At 42.6% G+C, this 17,826-nt stretch overlaps 1 protein-coding gene across 1 annotated transcript; it reads right to left on the reverse strand.

Annotated features, from left to right (window-relative positions):
* Positions 1 to 144: 144 nt before the first annotated feature.
* FOXR1 (forkhead box R1) lies at positions 145 to 17,241 on the reverse strand. The gene is made up of 5 exons (XM_043991229.1): positions 17,118 to 17,241; positions 11,851 to 12,114; positions 10,785 to 10,980; positions 579 to 820; positions 145 to 173 (listed from the first exon to the last, which is right to left on the reverse strand). The coding sequence occupies exons 1-5, from the start codon at positions 17,239 to 17,241 to the stop codon at positions 145 to 147; spliced, it is 855 nt and encodes a 284-aa protein (XP_043847164.1).
* Between the last annotated feature and the right edge of the window lie 585 nt (positions 17,242 to 17,826).

The following is a 17,826-nucleotide window of genomic DNA, read 5'->3' on the forward strand; positions in this document are numbered from 1 at the left end:
GAAATTGGGCCAAAATATGTCCCCCCTCCAAGAACATCTCCTCTTAAAGATTATGCAGAGTGCCAGTTCTGAGTTTGATGGAGGAGAAGAGGCAGTCAGGGTTTTGAGCACAGTCAGACTTGGCATGCCATTTGTCCTTCGAAGTCAGAGGTCAAAGAGGGCAGACATCTTTTCTGCAGGGGAGAAAGAATATCAGCTGACCCTGAGGGAGTGAAGAGCCAAACACCAAATCTTTCCCAATAGCAGGCTAAATAGCCCCAGGAGAGTAGGCTGTCAACTTACAGGGCTGGGAGGGACCTGAGTCTTCCCTTTTATAAACAAGGAAACCAAAACCCCAAATGGTGAAGGGACTTGCCCAAGGTCATACTGCTTTCTGGTGGGTGGAGTCAGGTCTCCTGGCTTCCCGGTATAGTACTTGGCATTCTACCAGGAGTTCAAACCAAAGCCCTTCTCTGTGGGCCCTTCATATTCCCCCCACCCCACCTGAAGAGCCAAGTCAGATGGCTGGCTGATCATTCTCTGTGGTCCTGGCCCAGGGCCCATCCAGATGAATCTTCCTCCTTGGTTAGCTCTCTTACCTGGCTGACTCATACACTTTTGGATACTGTGGAGCCGAGCAGATGCCAGTGCCCTGGCCTCCTCCTCAAAGCGCCGGTACCCTTCCTCAGTGAGCCGCCAGCGGTAGGAGCGAGGGCGACTGGTAGCGGTATCCTCTTCTGGGCTCACTGGGGCCTTCTCAAAGCTGCCTCGGAAGCAGAGGTTGTGGCGGACAGTGTTTTTCCAGCCCTCTGGGGCTGTCTGGAAAAAGGGGAAGTGCTCTCTGCAGAAGGATAAAAGAGAGAGTTAGCTGAACCCAGTGGCCCAATCTCTCCTACTCCCTCCCTAAGGAGGTCAGAACTTCATCCCAAGCCTTTAGCTGTCATGATGTGTTGCAAAGAACACAGCCTCAAGACCTGGATTTGAAACCCAGTCAAGACCTCCTTCCTAGGGGCAGTTATGTGGTCTAGTGGATAGAGCACTGGCCCTGGAGTCAGGAGGAGCTGAGTTCAAATTCTGCCTCAGACACTTATTAACTGTGTGACCCCGAGCAAGTCACTTAACTCTGCTGATATCTAAGACGCACTTATCGTATGACCATAAATCACTACACTTCTCTGAGCCTCAGTTTATTTGTATGTAAAATGGAGATAATTTTTCTGGTATTACCTACCTCTCCAGGATGTTGTGAGGAAAGTGCTTTGCAAACCTAAAAATGCCACGTGTGAGGAGTTATTCTTCTGATTTTATATTTGATAGAGTTCAGATAGAAGCAATCCTGGGAGAAGTTGCCATTCCACTAATGTTTTGTGTTTAATGTTCAGCAGACCATTGCACTGATAAATAAAATTATTCCTTTTCGTAAGTGGATAAAAAATATTGGGAAGGAAACATTTAGTAAGTCCTTACTGTATACTAAGTGCTGGGGGATACAAATATAAGCAGAAAGACATTTTCTGCCCTCAAGAAGCTTACATTTTCATGTCATTCTTAAATTCTAACATACAAAAGGAGATGAAAAGGGTGTGGGAGGTGAAGGTTCTATGGGAGAGAAAGCTTGCTTTTGAAGTCTAGAAGCTGAGAACAAGACTGGGAGGGAAATGAGGACCAGTGTGGGCTCCTCCAAGATATAAAGATCCCAGGAGTAACTCTCCAGTGAGAGAAAGGGTCAGGGTTTACAAAGGGATACTCAACACTAAGAAAGCCACAGGGTGATGGATGTTTAGGATGAGAAGGTTCCAGGCACATCCAGGATGAACCAGTGGGAGAGAAATGATTTTAAAGTCTGGAAGCAAGGAACAGCATACATTGTATAGATAAACAGCTTTAAAAGATTTAAGAATGGTGATCGATGCAATGATCAACCATCATTCCAGAAGACTAATGATGTACCAGACTAACCACCTGACAGAGAAGCGATGGACTCAGAGTGGACATTGGATATAGCCAACGAAGAAATTTATTTTACTGGACGATACATATTTGTTTCAAGGATTTTGGTTTTTCTTTTTCTATGGGGGAATGGAGGGAGGTGAGAGGGTAGATTTTAAAAATCTTTCAAACTGAAAGAAAACTCAATTAAGAATTAATTTTAAAAAGAAAGTTTTCAAAGAAAGACTTTCAAATCCCTCTACTTCTCTCTTCTTTCCCAGATCATCATCCCTATACTGGTTATTCTTTTCTCTTTTCCCTAACTCAACTCTACATTATCCTTTTCCCTATGTCCCACACCCAGAGGTTTACTGGTAAAATGTTTAACAACCAGGGCAGCTAGGTTGTAAATGGAAAGAACAACCACCACAAAATAAGGAAAAGTGAATGTTGCTAAATTATAAAGAACAAATATGGCTTCAAAGAAGAGATATGAAAAGACACCCCCACACACACTCTACTAATTTGCAGATGTGAGAGGCCTATAAGTATAGAACAATTCCTATATTGTATTTTCAGACTTTTAAAATGCATTAATCGGGGCAGCTAGGTGGCGCAGTGAATAGAGTACTGGCCCTGGATTCAGGAGGACCTGAGTTCAAATCCGGCCTCAGACACTTAACACTTACTAGCTGTGTGACCCTGGGCAAGTCACTTAACCCCAATTGCCTCACTAAAAAAAAAAATAATAATAAAATAAAATAAAATGCATTAATCAATTTTGCTAGTTTTTTCCTCTTTTTCCTCAAAAATATTTGTTACGGAGTCCTACCAAATTCCTTTTATGTGACAAATATGTTGCTGATACCCAAACCAGGAAGAGCCAAAACAAAGAAAGAAAATTATAGACTAATCTCCCTAACAAATATTGATGCAAAAATTTAAAATAAAACGCTAGTAAAAAGATTACAGCAATATATCACAAGGATCATACACCAGGTGGAATTTAAACCAGGAACACAGGGCTGGTTCAATATTAGGAAAATTATCAGTGGTGGAGCCAAGATGGTGGAGGAAAGGTAGTACATTTCTGGAGCTCCCCACACGATCTGTCCACATACCTCCAAATAATGCCATAAAACAACTCCTGGAGCAGCAGAACCTACAGAAGAACAGAGTGAGATCATTTTCCAGCCAAAGATGGCTTAAAAGGGCAGCAGGGAAGGTATGTTGTACCAGAGTGAGAGGGGAGTGCAGCCAAGCCACACAGATTCAGCCCCAGGCAGGCCTCACCTCCAGAGCCTCAGAATCATCAGTGTCAGTGGCTACTTCTGGAATTCAGCTCATGGACTGGTGAGGGGGTCCAGCGGTTGGCTGGGGGTGGGGGGAGGTTGTAGGGGTCTCTGCTGGAGCTGAGGTGGAATGCTGTGGTATTGCCCATGTTTGGAACCAGGAAGCAGACAACGGGCAGCAGCCCAGTAGGGGAGGAGCACAGGCACGTGAAGCTTGCAACCAAAGTGAATCAGATTTCTGCTTCTGGGTTAAAGAGCAAGCAGGCCAGTGGTTACACAGACCAGAACACAGGTCAGATGAGCTGAGAACTAGCCTCTCCTTAAATCGTACCACCTGGGACCCCTTGAAGCTTGGGACAGTGTGTCCTGGAAGCAGTGCCCCACTTTAAGAAGGAGTTAAGGGGAAGCTAGATGGCGCAGTGGATAGAGCACTGGCCCTGGAGTCAGGAGTATCTGAGTTCAAATCCGGCCTCAGACACTTAACACTTACTAGCTGTGTGACCCTGGGCAAATCACTGAACCCCAATTGCCTCACTAAAAAAAAAAAAAAGGAGTTAAAAGCCAAGAAATAGGCTAGGATAATGAGCAGACAGAAAAAGATGCGGACCATTAAAAGTTTCTTTGGTGACAAGGTAGATCAAAATACACCATCAGAAGAAGATAACAAAGTCAAAGCTCCTACATCCAAAGCTTCCAAGAAAAATATAAATTGATCTCAGGCCATAGAAGCACTCAAAAAGGACTTTGAAGATAAAGTAAGAGAGGTAGAGGAAAAAATGGAAAGAGAAATGAGAGTGATGCAGGAGGGTTGTGAAAAAAAGTCAACAACTTGAAAAGCCAAATTGGCCAAATGGAAAAGGAGGTACAAAAGATCTCTGAAGAAAATAATTGCTTAAAAATTAGGATTGAGCAAATAGAAGCTAATGACTTTATGAGAAATCAAGACACAATAAAACAAATGAGTGAAAAAATAGAGAGCAATGTGAAATATTTCCTTGGAAAAACAGCTGACCAGGAAAATAGATCCAGGAGAGATAATTTGAAAATTATTGGACTACCTGAAAACCATGATCAAAAAAAGAGCTTAGAATTCATCTTCCAAGAAATTGTCAGGGAAAATTGCCCTGATATTCTAGAAGCAGAAGGTAAAATAGAAATTAAAAGAATACACCAATCATTTCTTGAAAGAGATCCCAAAAGGAAAACTTCCAGTAATATCATAGTAAAATTCCAGGGCAGCTAGGTGGTACAGTGGATAAGGCACCAGCCCTGGATTTGGGAGGACCCGAGTTCAAATCCAATCTCAGACACTTGACACTTACTAGCTGTGTGACCCTGGGCAAGTCACTTAACCCTCATTGCCCCACAAAATAAATCAATAATAGCCAAATTCCAGAGCTCCCAGGTCAAGGAGAAAATATTACAAGCAGCCAAAAAGAAACAATTCAAGTACTGTGGAGCCACAGTCAGGATAACACCAGATCTAGCAACTTCTACATGAAAGAATCAGAGGGCATGGAATATGATATTCCCGAGGGCAAAGGAACTGGGATTACAACCAAGAATCAGCTACCCAGCAAAACTGTATAAAATCTTTCAGGGGAAAAAATGGGACTTCAATGAAAAAGAGGACTTTCAAGCATTAGTGATGAAAAGACCCGAACTGAATAGAAAATTTGACTTTCAAATACAAGACCCCATAGAAGCATAAAAATGTAAAAAGGAAAAAGAAACCATGAGGGATGTTAAAAGGTTACACTGTTTACATTCCTACATGGGAAGATAATACTTCTAACTCATAAGAACTTTCTCAGTATTAGGGAAGCTGAAAGAAATAAATCTGGAGAGAGAGCACAGGTGGGAATTGAATTTGAAGGGATGATATCTGTAAAGCATTTATTTTTTGTTTATCCTTTTTTGTGTGTGGGGCAGTCAGGGTGGGGTGGCTTATGTCTGGGGCCTCCTGGGTCCAGGGCTGGTGTTTTGTCCACTGTGTCACCTAGCTGTCCCATGATGACATTTTTAAAATAAAACTAAGGGGTAAGAGGAATGCACTGGGAGAAAGGGAAAGGGAAAGGTGGAATGGAGCAAAGTAGCTCACATAATAGAAGCAAAAAAACCCAACTTATGGAGTGGAGGGGAAGAAAGGGAAGGAGTGGGGGAGTGAGGGAGGCTTATTCTCATCAGAGGGAATAACATATAAACTCGAATGGGTATAGTAGTACCAGATCTCAAACTGTATCATAAAGAGGTAATTATCAAAACAATCTGGTACTGGCTAAGAAAGAGAGAAGTAGATCAATGGAACAGAATAGATACAAATCACACTATGGTAAATGACTATGGTAATATAGTATATGATAAACCCAAAGATCTAGCTTGTGGAACAAAAATTCATTATTTGACAAAAATTGCTGGAGAAACCAGAAAACAGTATGGAAGAAACTAGGTATAGGTCAACATCTCACACTGTATACTAAAATAAAGTCAAAATTGGCACATGATATACACATAAAGGGTGATACCATAAGCAAATGAAGAGAGCATGAAACAGTTTATCTGTTAAATTTATGGACAGAGGAAGAATTTAGGACCAAAGAAGATATAGAGAGCAATACAAAATGTAAAATAGATAATTTTGATTATATAACATTAAAAAGTTTTTGCACAGGCAGTTTTCTGCTAAAGAAATCAAAGCTATCTATTCCCATATGAAAAAATGCTCTAAATCACTATTGATTAGAGAGATGCAAATTAAAACAACTCTGAGGTACCACCTGACACCTATCAGATTGGCTAATATGACAAAAAAGGAAAATAATAAATGTTGGAGAAGTTGTGGGAAAATTGGGACGCTAATGCATCGTTGGTAGAGCTGTGAACTGATCCAACCATTCCGGAGAGCAATGTGGAATTATGCCCAAAGGGCTATAAAGCTGTGCATACCCTTTGACCCAGCAATACCACTTTTGGGTCTTTTCCCCAAAGAGATCATAAAAAAGGGAAAAGGACCCACACGTACAAAAATATTTATAGCTGCTCTTTTTGTGGTGGCAAGGAATTGGAAATTGAGGGGTTGCCCATCAATTGGGGAATGGCTGAACAAGTTGTGGTATATGAATGTAATAGAATTCTATTGTGCTGTAAGAAATGATAAGCAGATGGATTTCAGAAAAACCTGGAAGGACTTGCATGAACTGATGATGAGTGATATGAGCATAACCAGAATAACACTGTACATAGTATCATCAACATTGTGTGAGGGCAGCTGGGTGGTGCAGTGGATAGAGCACTGGCCCTGGATTCAGGAGTACCTGAGTTCAAATCCAGCCTCAGACACATAACACTTACTAGTTGTGTGACCCTGGGCAAGTCACTTAACCCCAATTGCCTCACCGCCCCTCCCCAAAAAAAGCAAAACAAAACAAAAAAACCATTGTGTGTTGATCAGCTGTGATGGACTAGATTCTTCTCACCAATGCAATAGTACAGGAGAGTTCCAGGGGACCCATGATGGAAGGGGATCTCCAAATCCAGAAAAAAAAAACAACAACAACTGTCGAGTATGGATGCTGATTGAACAATACTATTTCTTTTGGTTTGGGGGTTGTTGTTTTTCTATTTTGAGGTTTTTCCTTATTGCTCTGATTCCTCTCTTATAACATGACTAATGCAGAAATATGTTTAATGTTATAATATATATATGTATATATATGTGTGTGTGTATATATATATATATCTATATCTATATCTGATTACCTGCTGTCTAGGGGAGAGGGGAGGGAGGGAGAAAAATTTGAAATTGGAAATCTTATATAAACAAATGTTGAAAACTATCTTTACATGTAATTGGGAAAAAATAAAATACTTTTATCAAAAAAAAAAGGTTTTGCACAAACAAAATTAAGTAACCAAGATTACAAGGGAAGCAGAAAACTGGTTAAGAATTTTTGAAACAAGTATCTCTGATAAAAGCTTCATTTCTGACATATATAGAGAACTGAGTCAAATTTATAAAAATACAAGTCATTCCCCAATTGATAAACGGTCAAATGATCTGAACAGGCAATTTTCGGACAAAGAAATCAAAGCTATTTATAATCATATGAAAAAATATTCTAGATCACTATTGATCGGAGAAATGCAAATTAAAACAACTCTGAGGTATCACCTCACACCTATAAGAGTGGTAAATATAACAAAAAAGGAAAATATTAATGACTTTTTTTTTGTGGGGCAATGAGGGTTAAGTGACTTGCCCAGAGTCGCACAGTGTCAAGTGTCTGAGGCTAGATTTGAACTCAGGTCCTTCTGAATCCAGGACTGGTGCTTTATCCACTGAGCCACCCAACTGCCCCAAAATGGAAAATATTTGATGTTGGAGGGAATGTGGGAAAGCTGGGACACTCATCCACTACTGTTGGAGTTGTGAAAAGATTCAACCATTCTAGAGAGCAATTTGGAACTATAACCAAAGGGTTATAGAACTGTGCATACCCTTTGATCCACTGCTAGATTTATATCTCAAAGACATCCCAAAAAAGAGAAAAAGACCTATTTGTACAAAGCTATTTATAGCAGCTCTTTTTGTAGTGGCTAAGAATTGGAAATCAAAGGAATTCCCATCAGTTGGGGAATGGCTAAACAAGCTGTGGTATATGATGGTGATTATATATATCAGTGTGCTTTAAGAAATGACAAGCAGGATGCTTTCAGAAAGTCCTGGAAAGACTTGTATGAAATGATGTGAGCAGAACCAAGAGAACATTGTGCACAGTAACAACAATATTGTTTGATGAAGAATTGTGAATGACTTAAATATTTTCAGGAATACAATGACAATTCCAAGGGATTCCAAGCCTTGGGATACCAAGGGGCTACTCATGAAACATACTATCCAACTCCAAAGAAAGAACTGATATTGATTGAACACAGACTGAAGCATGATATCTTTCATTCAAGTTTTCTTATACAAAATGACTAATATGGTGTTGTTTTACATGATTGCACATGTATAACCTATATCTGATTGCTTACCCCCTCAGGAGGGGAAGAGGGGAGGGAGGGAGGGAGGGATAAAATTTGGAACTCAAAACTTTAAATAGAAACATTTATTACTTAAAAAAATATTTGTTACATAGGATGGCTCTCTGGGTGAAGGCAGGAGGAAAGAGATACTGGGAGAGCTTTAGGTGATATAAAAACAAAAGATATTACTAAACATTTATTTTTTAAAAAACCACTCACTTCATCCAACCATCCCTACTATCTATTACCCTCTACATTTCTTTTTTAAGGCTAAACTCCTTGAGAAAGCTATCTAAACTGGGTACCTCCATTTCCTTTCTTCTAACTCTCTTCTAAACCCTCTGCAATCTGGCTTCTAATCTCATCATTCAATTGAAATTGCTCTCCATAAAGTTACCAGTGATCTCTTAATTGCCAAACCTAATGGCCTCTTCTCAAGCAAGATCCTTCTTCATGGCAGTGTTACATGGTTTTGTTTTGTTTTGTTTTTTTAGTGAGGCAATTGGGGTTAAGTGACTTGCTGAGGGTCACACAGCTAGTAAGTGTTAAGTGTCTGAGGCTGGATATGAACTCAGGTCCTCCTGATGCCAGGGCCGGTGCTCTATCCACTGTGCCACCTAGCTGCCCCTAGCAAGATCCTTCTTGAGGGGGCCATCTCCAGTTGTCCTGAGCTATGTCTTGCCACTGGACTCAGATGACTCTGGAGGAGAGAGTGAGGCTGATGACTTTGCACAGTTCTGCCTCACTTAAATCCAATTCACCTTCAAGTCAAGTTATCCTGATGTCATTGTTCCTTTTTGAGAACAAAGGATGAACAACAACATCCTTCCTGACTTCTCTGCAGCCTTTTGACATTGTCTATCATCCTGTTCTTTTGGATATTCTCTATTCTCCAGGCTTTCATGACACTGCTCTCCTACCTGTCCTTGGTTTCCTTTGCTGAATTTTCATCCAGGTCACACTCATAAATTTTGTGGCTGTCCCTCAAAAGGGTTTATCCTGAACCTTCTCCTCTCTCAGTACTATCTCTAATATAAAAGCCTCTGTTTAGCTTTTAAACCCCTTCACAACCTGTCCTCTTCCTACCAGTCTTAGATTTTACTACCCTCTACATAGTCTACAATCCTGGGACACTGCCCTCCTCTTACAACACACTCATCTCCCATCACACTACCTTTTCAAAAGCTGTCCCCTAGGCCTGGAATGCTCCCTCCTCACCTCCAGGATCCCTTGGCTTTCTTCAGACTCAGCTTAAAGGCTACCTTCAACAGGAGGTCTTTCTTTCCCAGTCACTTCCATTGTTCGTGCTTTCCCTCTGAAATTATCTTCTGTTATATCTATTCTATAGAATATATTCTATAGAATATTAAGATATATCTACATTCTTTTTTTGTGTGTGGGGCAATGAGGGTTAAGTGACTTGCCCAGGGTCACACAGCTAGTAAGTGTCAAGTGTCTGAGGCCAGATTTGAACTCAGGTCCTCCTGAATCCAGGGCTGGTGCTTTAACCACTGCACTACCTAGCTGCCCCTATAGAATATATGTAATATGTACTATGTACTACAGATTAAATTTTATTAACATAGTATAGATATATGATATAAATAGATTATATGACACAGATACATTTATATTAAAATACTATGGTTTATATTATATATTGCTATATATAATATAGGTAGAGTATATAATACAGATTAATTTATATTATAACAGAATGTATTATTTTATGTATTATACAGAATATCTTTTAATGTATATTCTATAGAATATATGTTATATTCTACCATATATATCTATGCACAGTTATTTGTGTTTTGTTTCCTCTATTAGAATGTAAGCTCCTTGGAGGCAGCTAGGTGGTGCAGTGGATAAAGCACTGGCCCTGGATTCAGAAGGACCTGAGTTAAAATCCGGCATCAGACACTTGACACCAGCTGTGTGACCTTGGGCAAGTCACTTAACCCTCATTGACTGCCCCCCCCCAAAAAAAACCCCCACGTCAATTAGAATGTAAGCTCCTTGAGGACAAGGTCCATGCACTTAGCATAGTGCCTGTCACCATAATAAGCACTTTATTTTTTTAAATGTTTTTCTTTTTTTTTCATAATAAGCACTTTAAAAATACATGTTGATTGACCTTCTGCAGTAAAATCTACTCTCAAAAGAGAAACTGAGGCTCATTCATGTGAGATACAACCAACTAATAAGGAGACTTCATGTGTTCTTGACAATTAAAGTAAATTGTATTTTAACATGAGACAAAGATTCAATCAAAGAAATGAATCGATAAAGGGCATTTCAGTCATCACTGAGCCTGGTCTCTTCCCAGCATAGTACATAGAGGGTAAACTATTCTGTTTACTTATGGTACCAGGGCAGATAAAGGAAGGTCAAAACCTATGGGTCCTTGACACTTACTAGCTGTGTAAGTCACTTAACCCCAATTGCCTCACCAAAAAAAAAAAAAAAAAGCCACAGGTCCTGGACCCTTTCTCCATTCTCACTCTTCCCTCTCTCCCTCCCCTCCACCCTCACCCATACCCTGACACATACCGAGTGAAGTTGTAGATCTCCTGGACATTGAGTCCTCCAGAAGGGCTGTTTTTCAGTGCAAGAGCAATTAGGTGACAGTAATTAAGGGGGGGTCTGGGCCACCGGGCCCCTGTCTGGGTGCCCACCTGCCGCCGCCGGCCTCGAAGGGGCCCCACTTTGTGGGGTGATACGAGGGTCCTGGGGGTGTTCTTCTCATCTTCTACCTCTTCTGAGAGCTAGGAGAGTATAGAGAGTTAGGTGCAGGGCTAGATTTGGGGACTAGGTTTGACTTAAACACCTCTCTCCCCTATTTTAGGTAATATTTGTAGGCAGCTAGGATTGGAGGGCAGGCAGAGATAAAGATTCCTCTCTAGAAAACTATTCCCTCAGGTCAGGCAGAACAGGAGACGATGGAATGGGGTAACTGTTGTCAATCATTTCTTTTTCTTTTTTTTTTTTTTTTTAAAGTGAGGCAATTGGGGTTAAGTGACTTGCCCAGGGTCACACAGCTAGTAAGTATTAAGTGTCTGAGGCCGGATTTGAACTCAGGTACTCCTGATTCCAGGGCCAGTGCTCTATCCATGTCAATCATTTCTTATTCCTGATGAGGGCTAAAGACAGAAAAAGGAGGTTGAGGATATTTTCTTAATTTTACCTTGTCCCAGAGGGGACAAGAATACCTGTATCCATACCTCTGGTTCACTGGTAGAGTCCTGGGGCTGCTGGCTGGTAGAGTCCTGGGGCTGCTGGCTGGTGGAGGCCTGGGGCTGCTGGCTGGTGGAGGCCTGGGGCTGCTGGCTGGTGGAGGCCTGGGGCTGCTGGCTGGTGGAGGCCTGGGGCTGCTGGCTGGTGGAGGCCTGGGGCAGTTGACTGGTAGAGTCCTGGGGCTGCTGGCTGGTGGAGGCCTGGGGCTGCTGGCTGGTGGAGGCCTGGGGCTGCTGGCTGGTGGAGGCCTGGGGCTGCTGGCTGGTGGAGGCCTGGGGCTGCTGGCTGGTGGAGGCCTGGGGCTGCTGGCTGGTGGAGGCCTGGGGCTGCTGGCTGGTGGAGGCCTGGGGCAGTTGACTGGTGGAGGCCTGGGGCAGTTGACTGGTAGAGGCCTGGGGCTGCTGGCTGGTGGAGGCCTGGGGCTGCTGGCTGGTGGAGGCCTGGGGCTGCTGGCTGGTGGAGGCCTGGGGCAGGCTGGAGGAGTCCTGGGGCAGCTGGCTGTCTTCTGAGAAAGAGGTATTTTCTTCCTCTTTAGGGGATGGAGGGTTTTGGACCAAATCCTGTTCCTTTGAAATCTGTCTCCTAACTGGAGGACATACTACATTGAGATCCACCCACATCCATAAATTAGGTTCCACAGGAGTATCTGTATAGAATAGGAAAACTTTTAGCTTCTGTAAGACCTTGCTGCCTTGCCTGGTACTACCCAGCAATGCCATCTCTCCAACTTCCCTTTTGCCAAGCTCACTATCCTTTCCATAGCACTGATATTCCTGAGGGGACCTGAGAAGTCAGTCCATAAACATTTATTGTTGATCTTCAGTTATTTCAGTCATGTCTGACTCTTCATGACCTGTCTGGGGTTTTCTTGGCAAAGATGCTTGGGTGGTTTGCTATTTCCTCCTCCAGCTCATTTTACAGATGAGGAACTGAGGCAAACAGGGTTAAGTGACTTGTCCAGGGTCACATAATAGTAAGTGTATGAGGCTGGATTTGAACTCATAAGGATGAGTCTTCGTGATTCCCCAAGCCCAGTGCTAGGGTTAGGAAAAATTAATTGTTAACAAAAGAGACAGGTAGGTGGCTTAGTGGATAGAGCAGTGGTCCTAGAGTCAGGAAGACCCAAGTTAAAATCCAGCCTCAGATACTTACTAGCTGTGTGACCCTGGGCAAGTCACTTAACCCTCATTGCCCCCGACCCCAATCTAATGGGGGGAAGAAATCAGTACAAACAAGCTATATACAAGATAAACAGGAAAAAAGACAGAAGGCATTTGAATTAAGAAGGGTTAGGAAAGGCTTTCTTTGAAGCAGCTAGGGGCTGCAGGGGATAGAGCAAAAGGCAGAATCTGGAAGACACATCTTCCTGAGTTCAAATCCAGCCTCAGAAACTTACCATCTGTGTGACCCTAGGCAAGTTGCTTAACCCTATTTGCCTCGGTTTCCTTGTCTGTAAAATGAGCTGGAGAAGGAAATGGCAAACCACTCTGGTACCTTTGCCTTCATGAATAGTCCAACATGACTGGGAAAAAAACAACTCAACAACAACAGGAAAGGCTTTCTTTAGAAGATGGGATTAAATTTAAAAAAAAAACTTTTTTTAAAAAGGGAAAAGAAAAAAAAGAAGATGGGATTTTAGTTGGGATTTAGAGCAGGGCCTGACACATAGTAAGTACTTAATAAATGTTTATTGATTGACTGATTGATTAAAAGGAACTCAGGAAAAGCAGTCCTACGTGGGATAGGAGAACATGCCTAGCATTGGGGGTGACCAGAGAAAAATGCCTGGGAGTTGAGAAATAAGAGGTTTGTTCTTGAACAGCAAGGATGCCAGTGTCCCTGGATTGAGTAAGCAGGGGAGAATAAGGTGTAAGAATAGTTTGTTTGTGGGGGCAGCTGGGTGGCGCAGTGGATAGAGCACGGCCCTGGAGTCAGGAGTACCTGAGTTCAAATCCGGCCTCAGACGCTTAACACTTACTAGCTGTGTGACCCTGGGCAAGTCACTTATCCCCAATTGCCTCACTAAAAAAAAAAAATAATAATAGTTTGTGAAGGACTTTGTCCACCAAACAGACAAGATTTTATATTTGATCCCAGAGGTGACAGGGAGCCACTGGAGTTTAATGAGTAGAGAGGGATCACATGATCAGACCTATGCTTTAGGAAAATCACGTTGTGGGTTGAGTGGAGTGGGGAGAGGATTGAGGCAGGCAGACCCAGCAGCAGCCACCGCAATAGTGCGGGTTTGGGCCAGAGTGGGGGGCAATGTCAGAGAAAAGGGGGCATATTGGAGATGTTGGAAAGGTGAAATTGGCAGGCCTTGGCAATAGACTGAATATAATATAGCGGGATGAGGGATAGTGAGAGTTGAGGATGACACTTAGGTTAACAGCCTGAGGGGTTTTGGGTAACTGACTCTAGTGTTGGCACCTGGCAGTTCAGTCTCTAGGACATCCTGACCCCAAGGTCCTGAGCCCTTTTCTTCTGAAATTGGCTGTGGCACTGACCCACTTGGAGCTAGGAAGGGCTTGCTAGGTGTTTTTGTCTTTTTTTTTTTTTTCTGATAGGGAAGGAGCCAGAGAGGGAAGTAAGTAAAGCCAGGGAAAGTAAATAAAGGGACAGAACGAAGGGGCCTACCAGGAAGGGAATATTGGCAAGAAGGCCTCTATCCCTACTGTGTCCCTGCTCAACTTTTTCTTTTTTTAAAGCAATCAAGGTTAAGTGATTTGCCCAGGGTCAGACTCCAGGGCTGATGCTCTATCCACTGCTCCACATAGCTGCTTCCTTTCTCCCACCTCCACTCCCACCCCCACCCCCACCCCCACCTTTTTTTTTTTTTTTTTGCTGGGCAATGAGGGTTAAGTGACTTGCCCAGGGTCATACAGCCAGCAAGTGTCAAGTGTCTGAGGTTGGATTTGAACTCAGGTCCTCCTGAATCCAGGGCCAGTGCTCTATCCACTGGGCCATCTGGCTGCCTGCTGCCCCCCCCCCTTTTAAAGCACAACTCAAATGCTGATTCCTCCATGAAGACTTTTTGCATCTGCCACCTCCTTCTCTAATAAACTTATCTTGTCATCCTGTATTATTAAAACTGTCTGTGTTTGTATCTTCTTGTATCATCCCCTAACCCCTGGACTATAAGGGCAGGCACTGCACTTTATTTAAACTGTGTTTCTACTGCCTTATGGTTGTACTAAAATTCCCTGTGATTCTGAGTCTTCCACTGCCCAGGTTGGCCAGCACTCCCTACTTCCTCATTGCACATCCATGTTTGCTCCATCCCTACCATCACCCTACGGCCACTTTACCCTACCCTTCCATTGTGCTTTCTGGAACTCCATTTCTACTGTTAACAATATTGTTATGGGTGTTATCATTCAGTCATGTCTGATTCTTCGTGACCCTGTGGACCATAGCACGTCAGCACTGTTTATGGGGTTTTCTTGGCAAGAATAGTAGAGTGGTTTGCCATTTCCTTCTCCAGTGGGTTAAGGCAAACAGCTTACATGACTTGCCCAGAGTCACAAAGGTAATAAGGCTGGATTTGAACTCAGGTCTTCCAGATTCCAGGCCCAGTGGTCTATCCACCAAGCTGCTTCCTTTGCTAATATTAACAATTTTTTTTTTTTTTTTGCGGGGCAATGGGGGTTAAGTGACTTTGCCCAAGGGCACATAGCTAGTAAGCGTCAAGTGTCTGAGGCTGGATTTGAACTCAGGTCTTCCTGAATCCAGGGCCGGTGCTTTATCCACTCCGCCACCTAACTGCCCCCTAACCATTTTTAATAATTAACTTTCCTTTATATTAGACCTGTACTGTCCCTCCTGGGAATCACTTTATATATTAGCTATTTAAGTTTCTGTGTACCTATTCTCAGCAGCAATAGAGTAGACCTGTTTGAGGGCAGAGACGGTTTCATTTTTGTTTTTGTGTCTCAAGTGCCTACCACCTAGTAGGTACTTATTAATTCTTATGAATCGAGTTGCCTGCCTAGTAATGAACACAGTGCTTTGTACATGAATACCTGATAAGTTTGTCTATGTAATATGGGTGTTTGTTTCCTTTAGACAAAGTAGCCTTCTCTTGGTCATCTGAATGCTTTCCCGCAGGGTCAACACCAGGATTTACTTCTTCTGGCCCAAGGTGGTTTGGCCCACAGTGAGAAACTGAGTAAATGCTGGCTGATTTTAGGTTTTCTTTTCTTCAAGTCTCACCCAGACTCATATATTCTTTGACTTTATCTCTATTGTTTCCAAACAAGACACCCCTCTGGCAACCCACCCTTGCCTTACACCAGTCCCAAACTGGGAAACCTGCAATATATTAGTCAACAAAGCATTTAGATGGGTCCTTGAAGTTTTTTTAATTAAAAAAATAACTATTTTAATATAATTTATTTCCTGTGGAATCCAATGTATTTTTATTTCCTGCATTTAAAAACATTCTGAAAAGGGGTCTGTAGGCTTCACCAGCCTGCCCAAGAAATCTGTAACACACAAGGGGCTAAAAACCCTTGATCTAGGAGGTTTTCAGGTCTTCCCTCCAGCTGTTTACAATCAAGAGAGACAAGGTATCAGATCCACCTGAGAACCATCCGCGACAGACAAATATTCCAGGGCTAAGTGGTAAGGCACAGAATCTAAATGCTGTAGGAGTTCAGAAAGGGGGGCTAATACGATGGGGATGTTAACAATCAACCGATCTAGAAGCATTTATTAAGTGTCCGACACTGCTAGGTTCAGACGGGGCAGTGAAAGGAGCACTGAAGAGATCTGGGTTTGAATCTTGTCTCCAATACTTAGTGGCTGTGGGATCCTGAGCAAGTCACTTTAGTTTTCTCATCTGTAAAGTGGGAATGATAATACTTGCAATACCCACATCACTGAGCTTTTGTGAGCATCAGATGAGATCATCTATGCAAACCTTAATCTAAAAGCATTCTATAAAAAGTCAGCTATTATGATTATTGCTACTTCTTGGACTAGAAGGGATTTGAGCATCTGTTGGGTGGGGGTGATGAGAGGTTTGACTCAATGACCTCTATGTTCCTTTTGAACTGGTTGCCTGTATTTCTGGGGTCATAAGGAGTATTAAATGCTGCACAGGGTCTTGTCTGCCCTCAGTAAGTACAGAGAGACAGAATATTGGAGCTGAAGAGGACTTTAGATAGAGCTAATCCAACCTACTCATTTTACAGAAGAGTAAACTGGCCCAGATCTATTAATGGCTCATTATGGTGGAGGGAATACCAACTGCCAATTAAATATTTGGCAATGAGCAGGGTCCAAGATGATACAGTCAGTCCCTGACCTCACAGGGCTTATAGTCTAGCCACTCATATATGCCTGCCTTACTGTCTAGCACTGTTAGTTACACTGTGCCTGGGAAGTTTGTCCAAGGACACAGGGCTAGTTAGTGGTAGAGCTAGGTTAAAAAATAATAATAATTTTTTTTAAATTAAAAAAAAAGGCCAGGCTTCCTAATACTCAGGATAGGATTTTTTTTTTAAGATGTAAGGGTTCAAAAAAGTAAGAAAGAACTATGGGGCAAGGGGAGTTTTTCATTCCTTCCATTTCTTCTTTCTCACATAACCTCACTTTCCCAAGCCCTATGCTATCTTCCTTCACTCACTGGCTAGATTGCTCACTCACCTCTGGGTAGCTGGTCAGTGGTGGTGGCTAGTTTCAGCTCCTCATTCATTTTCCAGTCCAGCAGACCTGGGATCTTCCCGTGTAGGCTCTCCCAGAATTCACGATTCTGCAGGTGTGGATTCATTTTTGGGGGAGTGAGGAGAGAAGCAGACCTCCAAGCACAGAGATCTGTCTCCTTTTGGCCTCTGCCCCTAGCTCCACACAGGTGTAGGGCAAAGCCTTTAACTCCTCAGTATTTCAGAGTGTGATTGAATCAGATAATCCCTCCCTCCCTCCCTCCCTCTCTCCCACCCTCCCTCCCTCTCTCCCACCCTCTCTCCCTCCCTCTGTCTTAATCCCAGTTGGCCCATCCCTGACTTCCATTTGTGTGGTGTAGAAGCCCTAGGAACATTGAGACGCCTCAATCCAATATCCGCAAGGGACAAATCAATCAATCAATCAATCAGTTTTCAGCAAATTCCTACTATGTACAAAGCACTATTCTAGGCTCTGGGGATACAAAGTCAATCAACAAATCACTAAGCACCTATTGTGTGCCAGGCACTATGTGCAGACAATGAAACATTCCCTACTCTCAAGGGCCTCACGTTTTAATGGGGGAAGGCAACATGTATGAATATAACCACATACGAAAAATTGTATATAAAGAGAATAAATAGAAATAAACACAAAGCAGTTAAACATCTAGTTAGGGGGGAAAGGCACTAGA

The sequence above is a fragment of the Dromiciops gliroides genome, chromosome 3 (assembly GCF_019393635.1).
Source record: "Dromiciops gliroides isolate mDroGli1 chromosome 3, mDroGli1.pri, whole genome shotgun sequence".
Taxonomy (NCBI): Eukaryota; Metazoa; Chordata; class Mammalia; order Microbiotheria; family Microbiotheriidae; genus Dromiciops; species Dromiciops gliroides.

Coding starts and splice junctions, on each gene's coding strand:
- FOXR1 (XM_043991229.1), bottom strand. CDS start 17,241: ATGAATCCACACCTGCAGAATCGTGAATTCTGGGAGAGCCTACACGGG. Junction 10,981..11,850: donor GCAGCCCCAGGCCTCTACCA/GTCAACTGCCCC, acceptor AAGAGGTAGAAG/ATGAGAAGAACACCCCCAGG. Junction 821..10,784: donor GAGATCTACAACTTCACTCG/GTATGTGTCAGG, acceptor ATCCTTCTGCAG/AGAGCACTTCCCCTTTTTCC.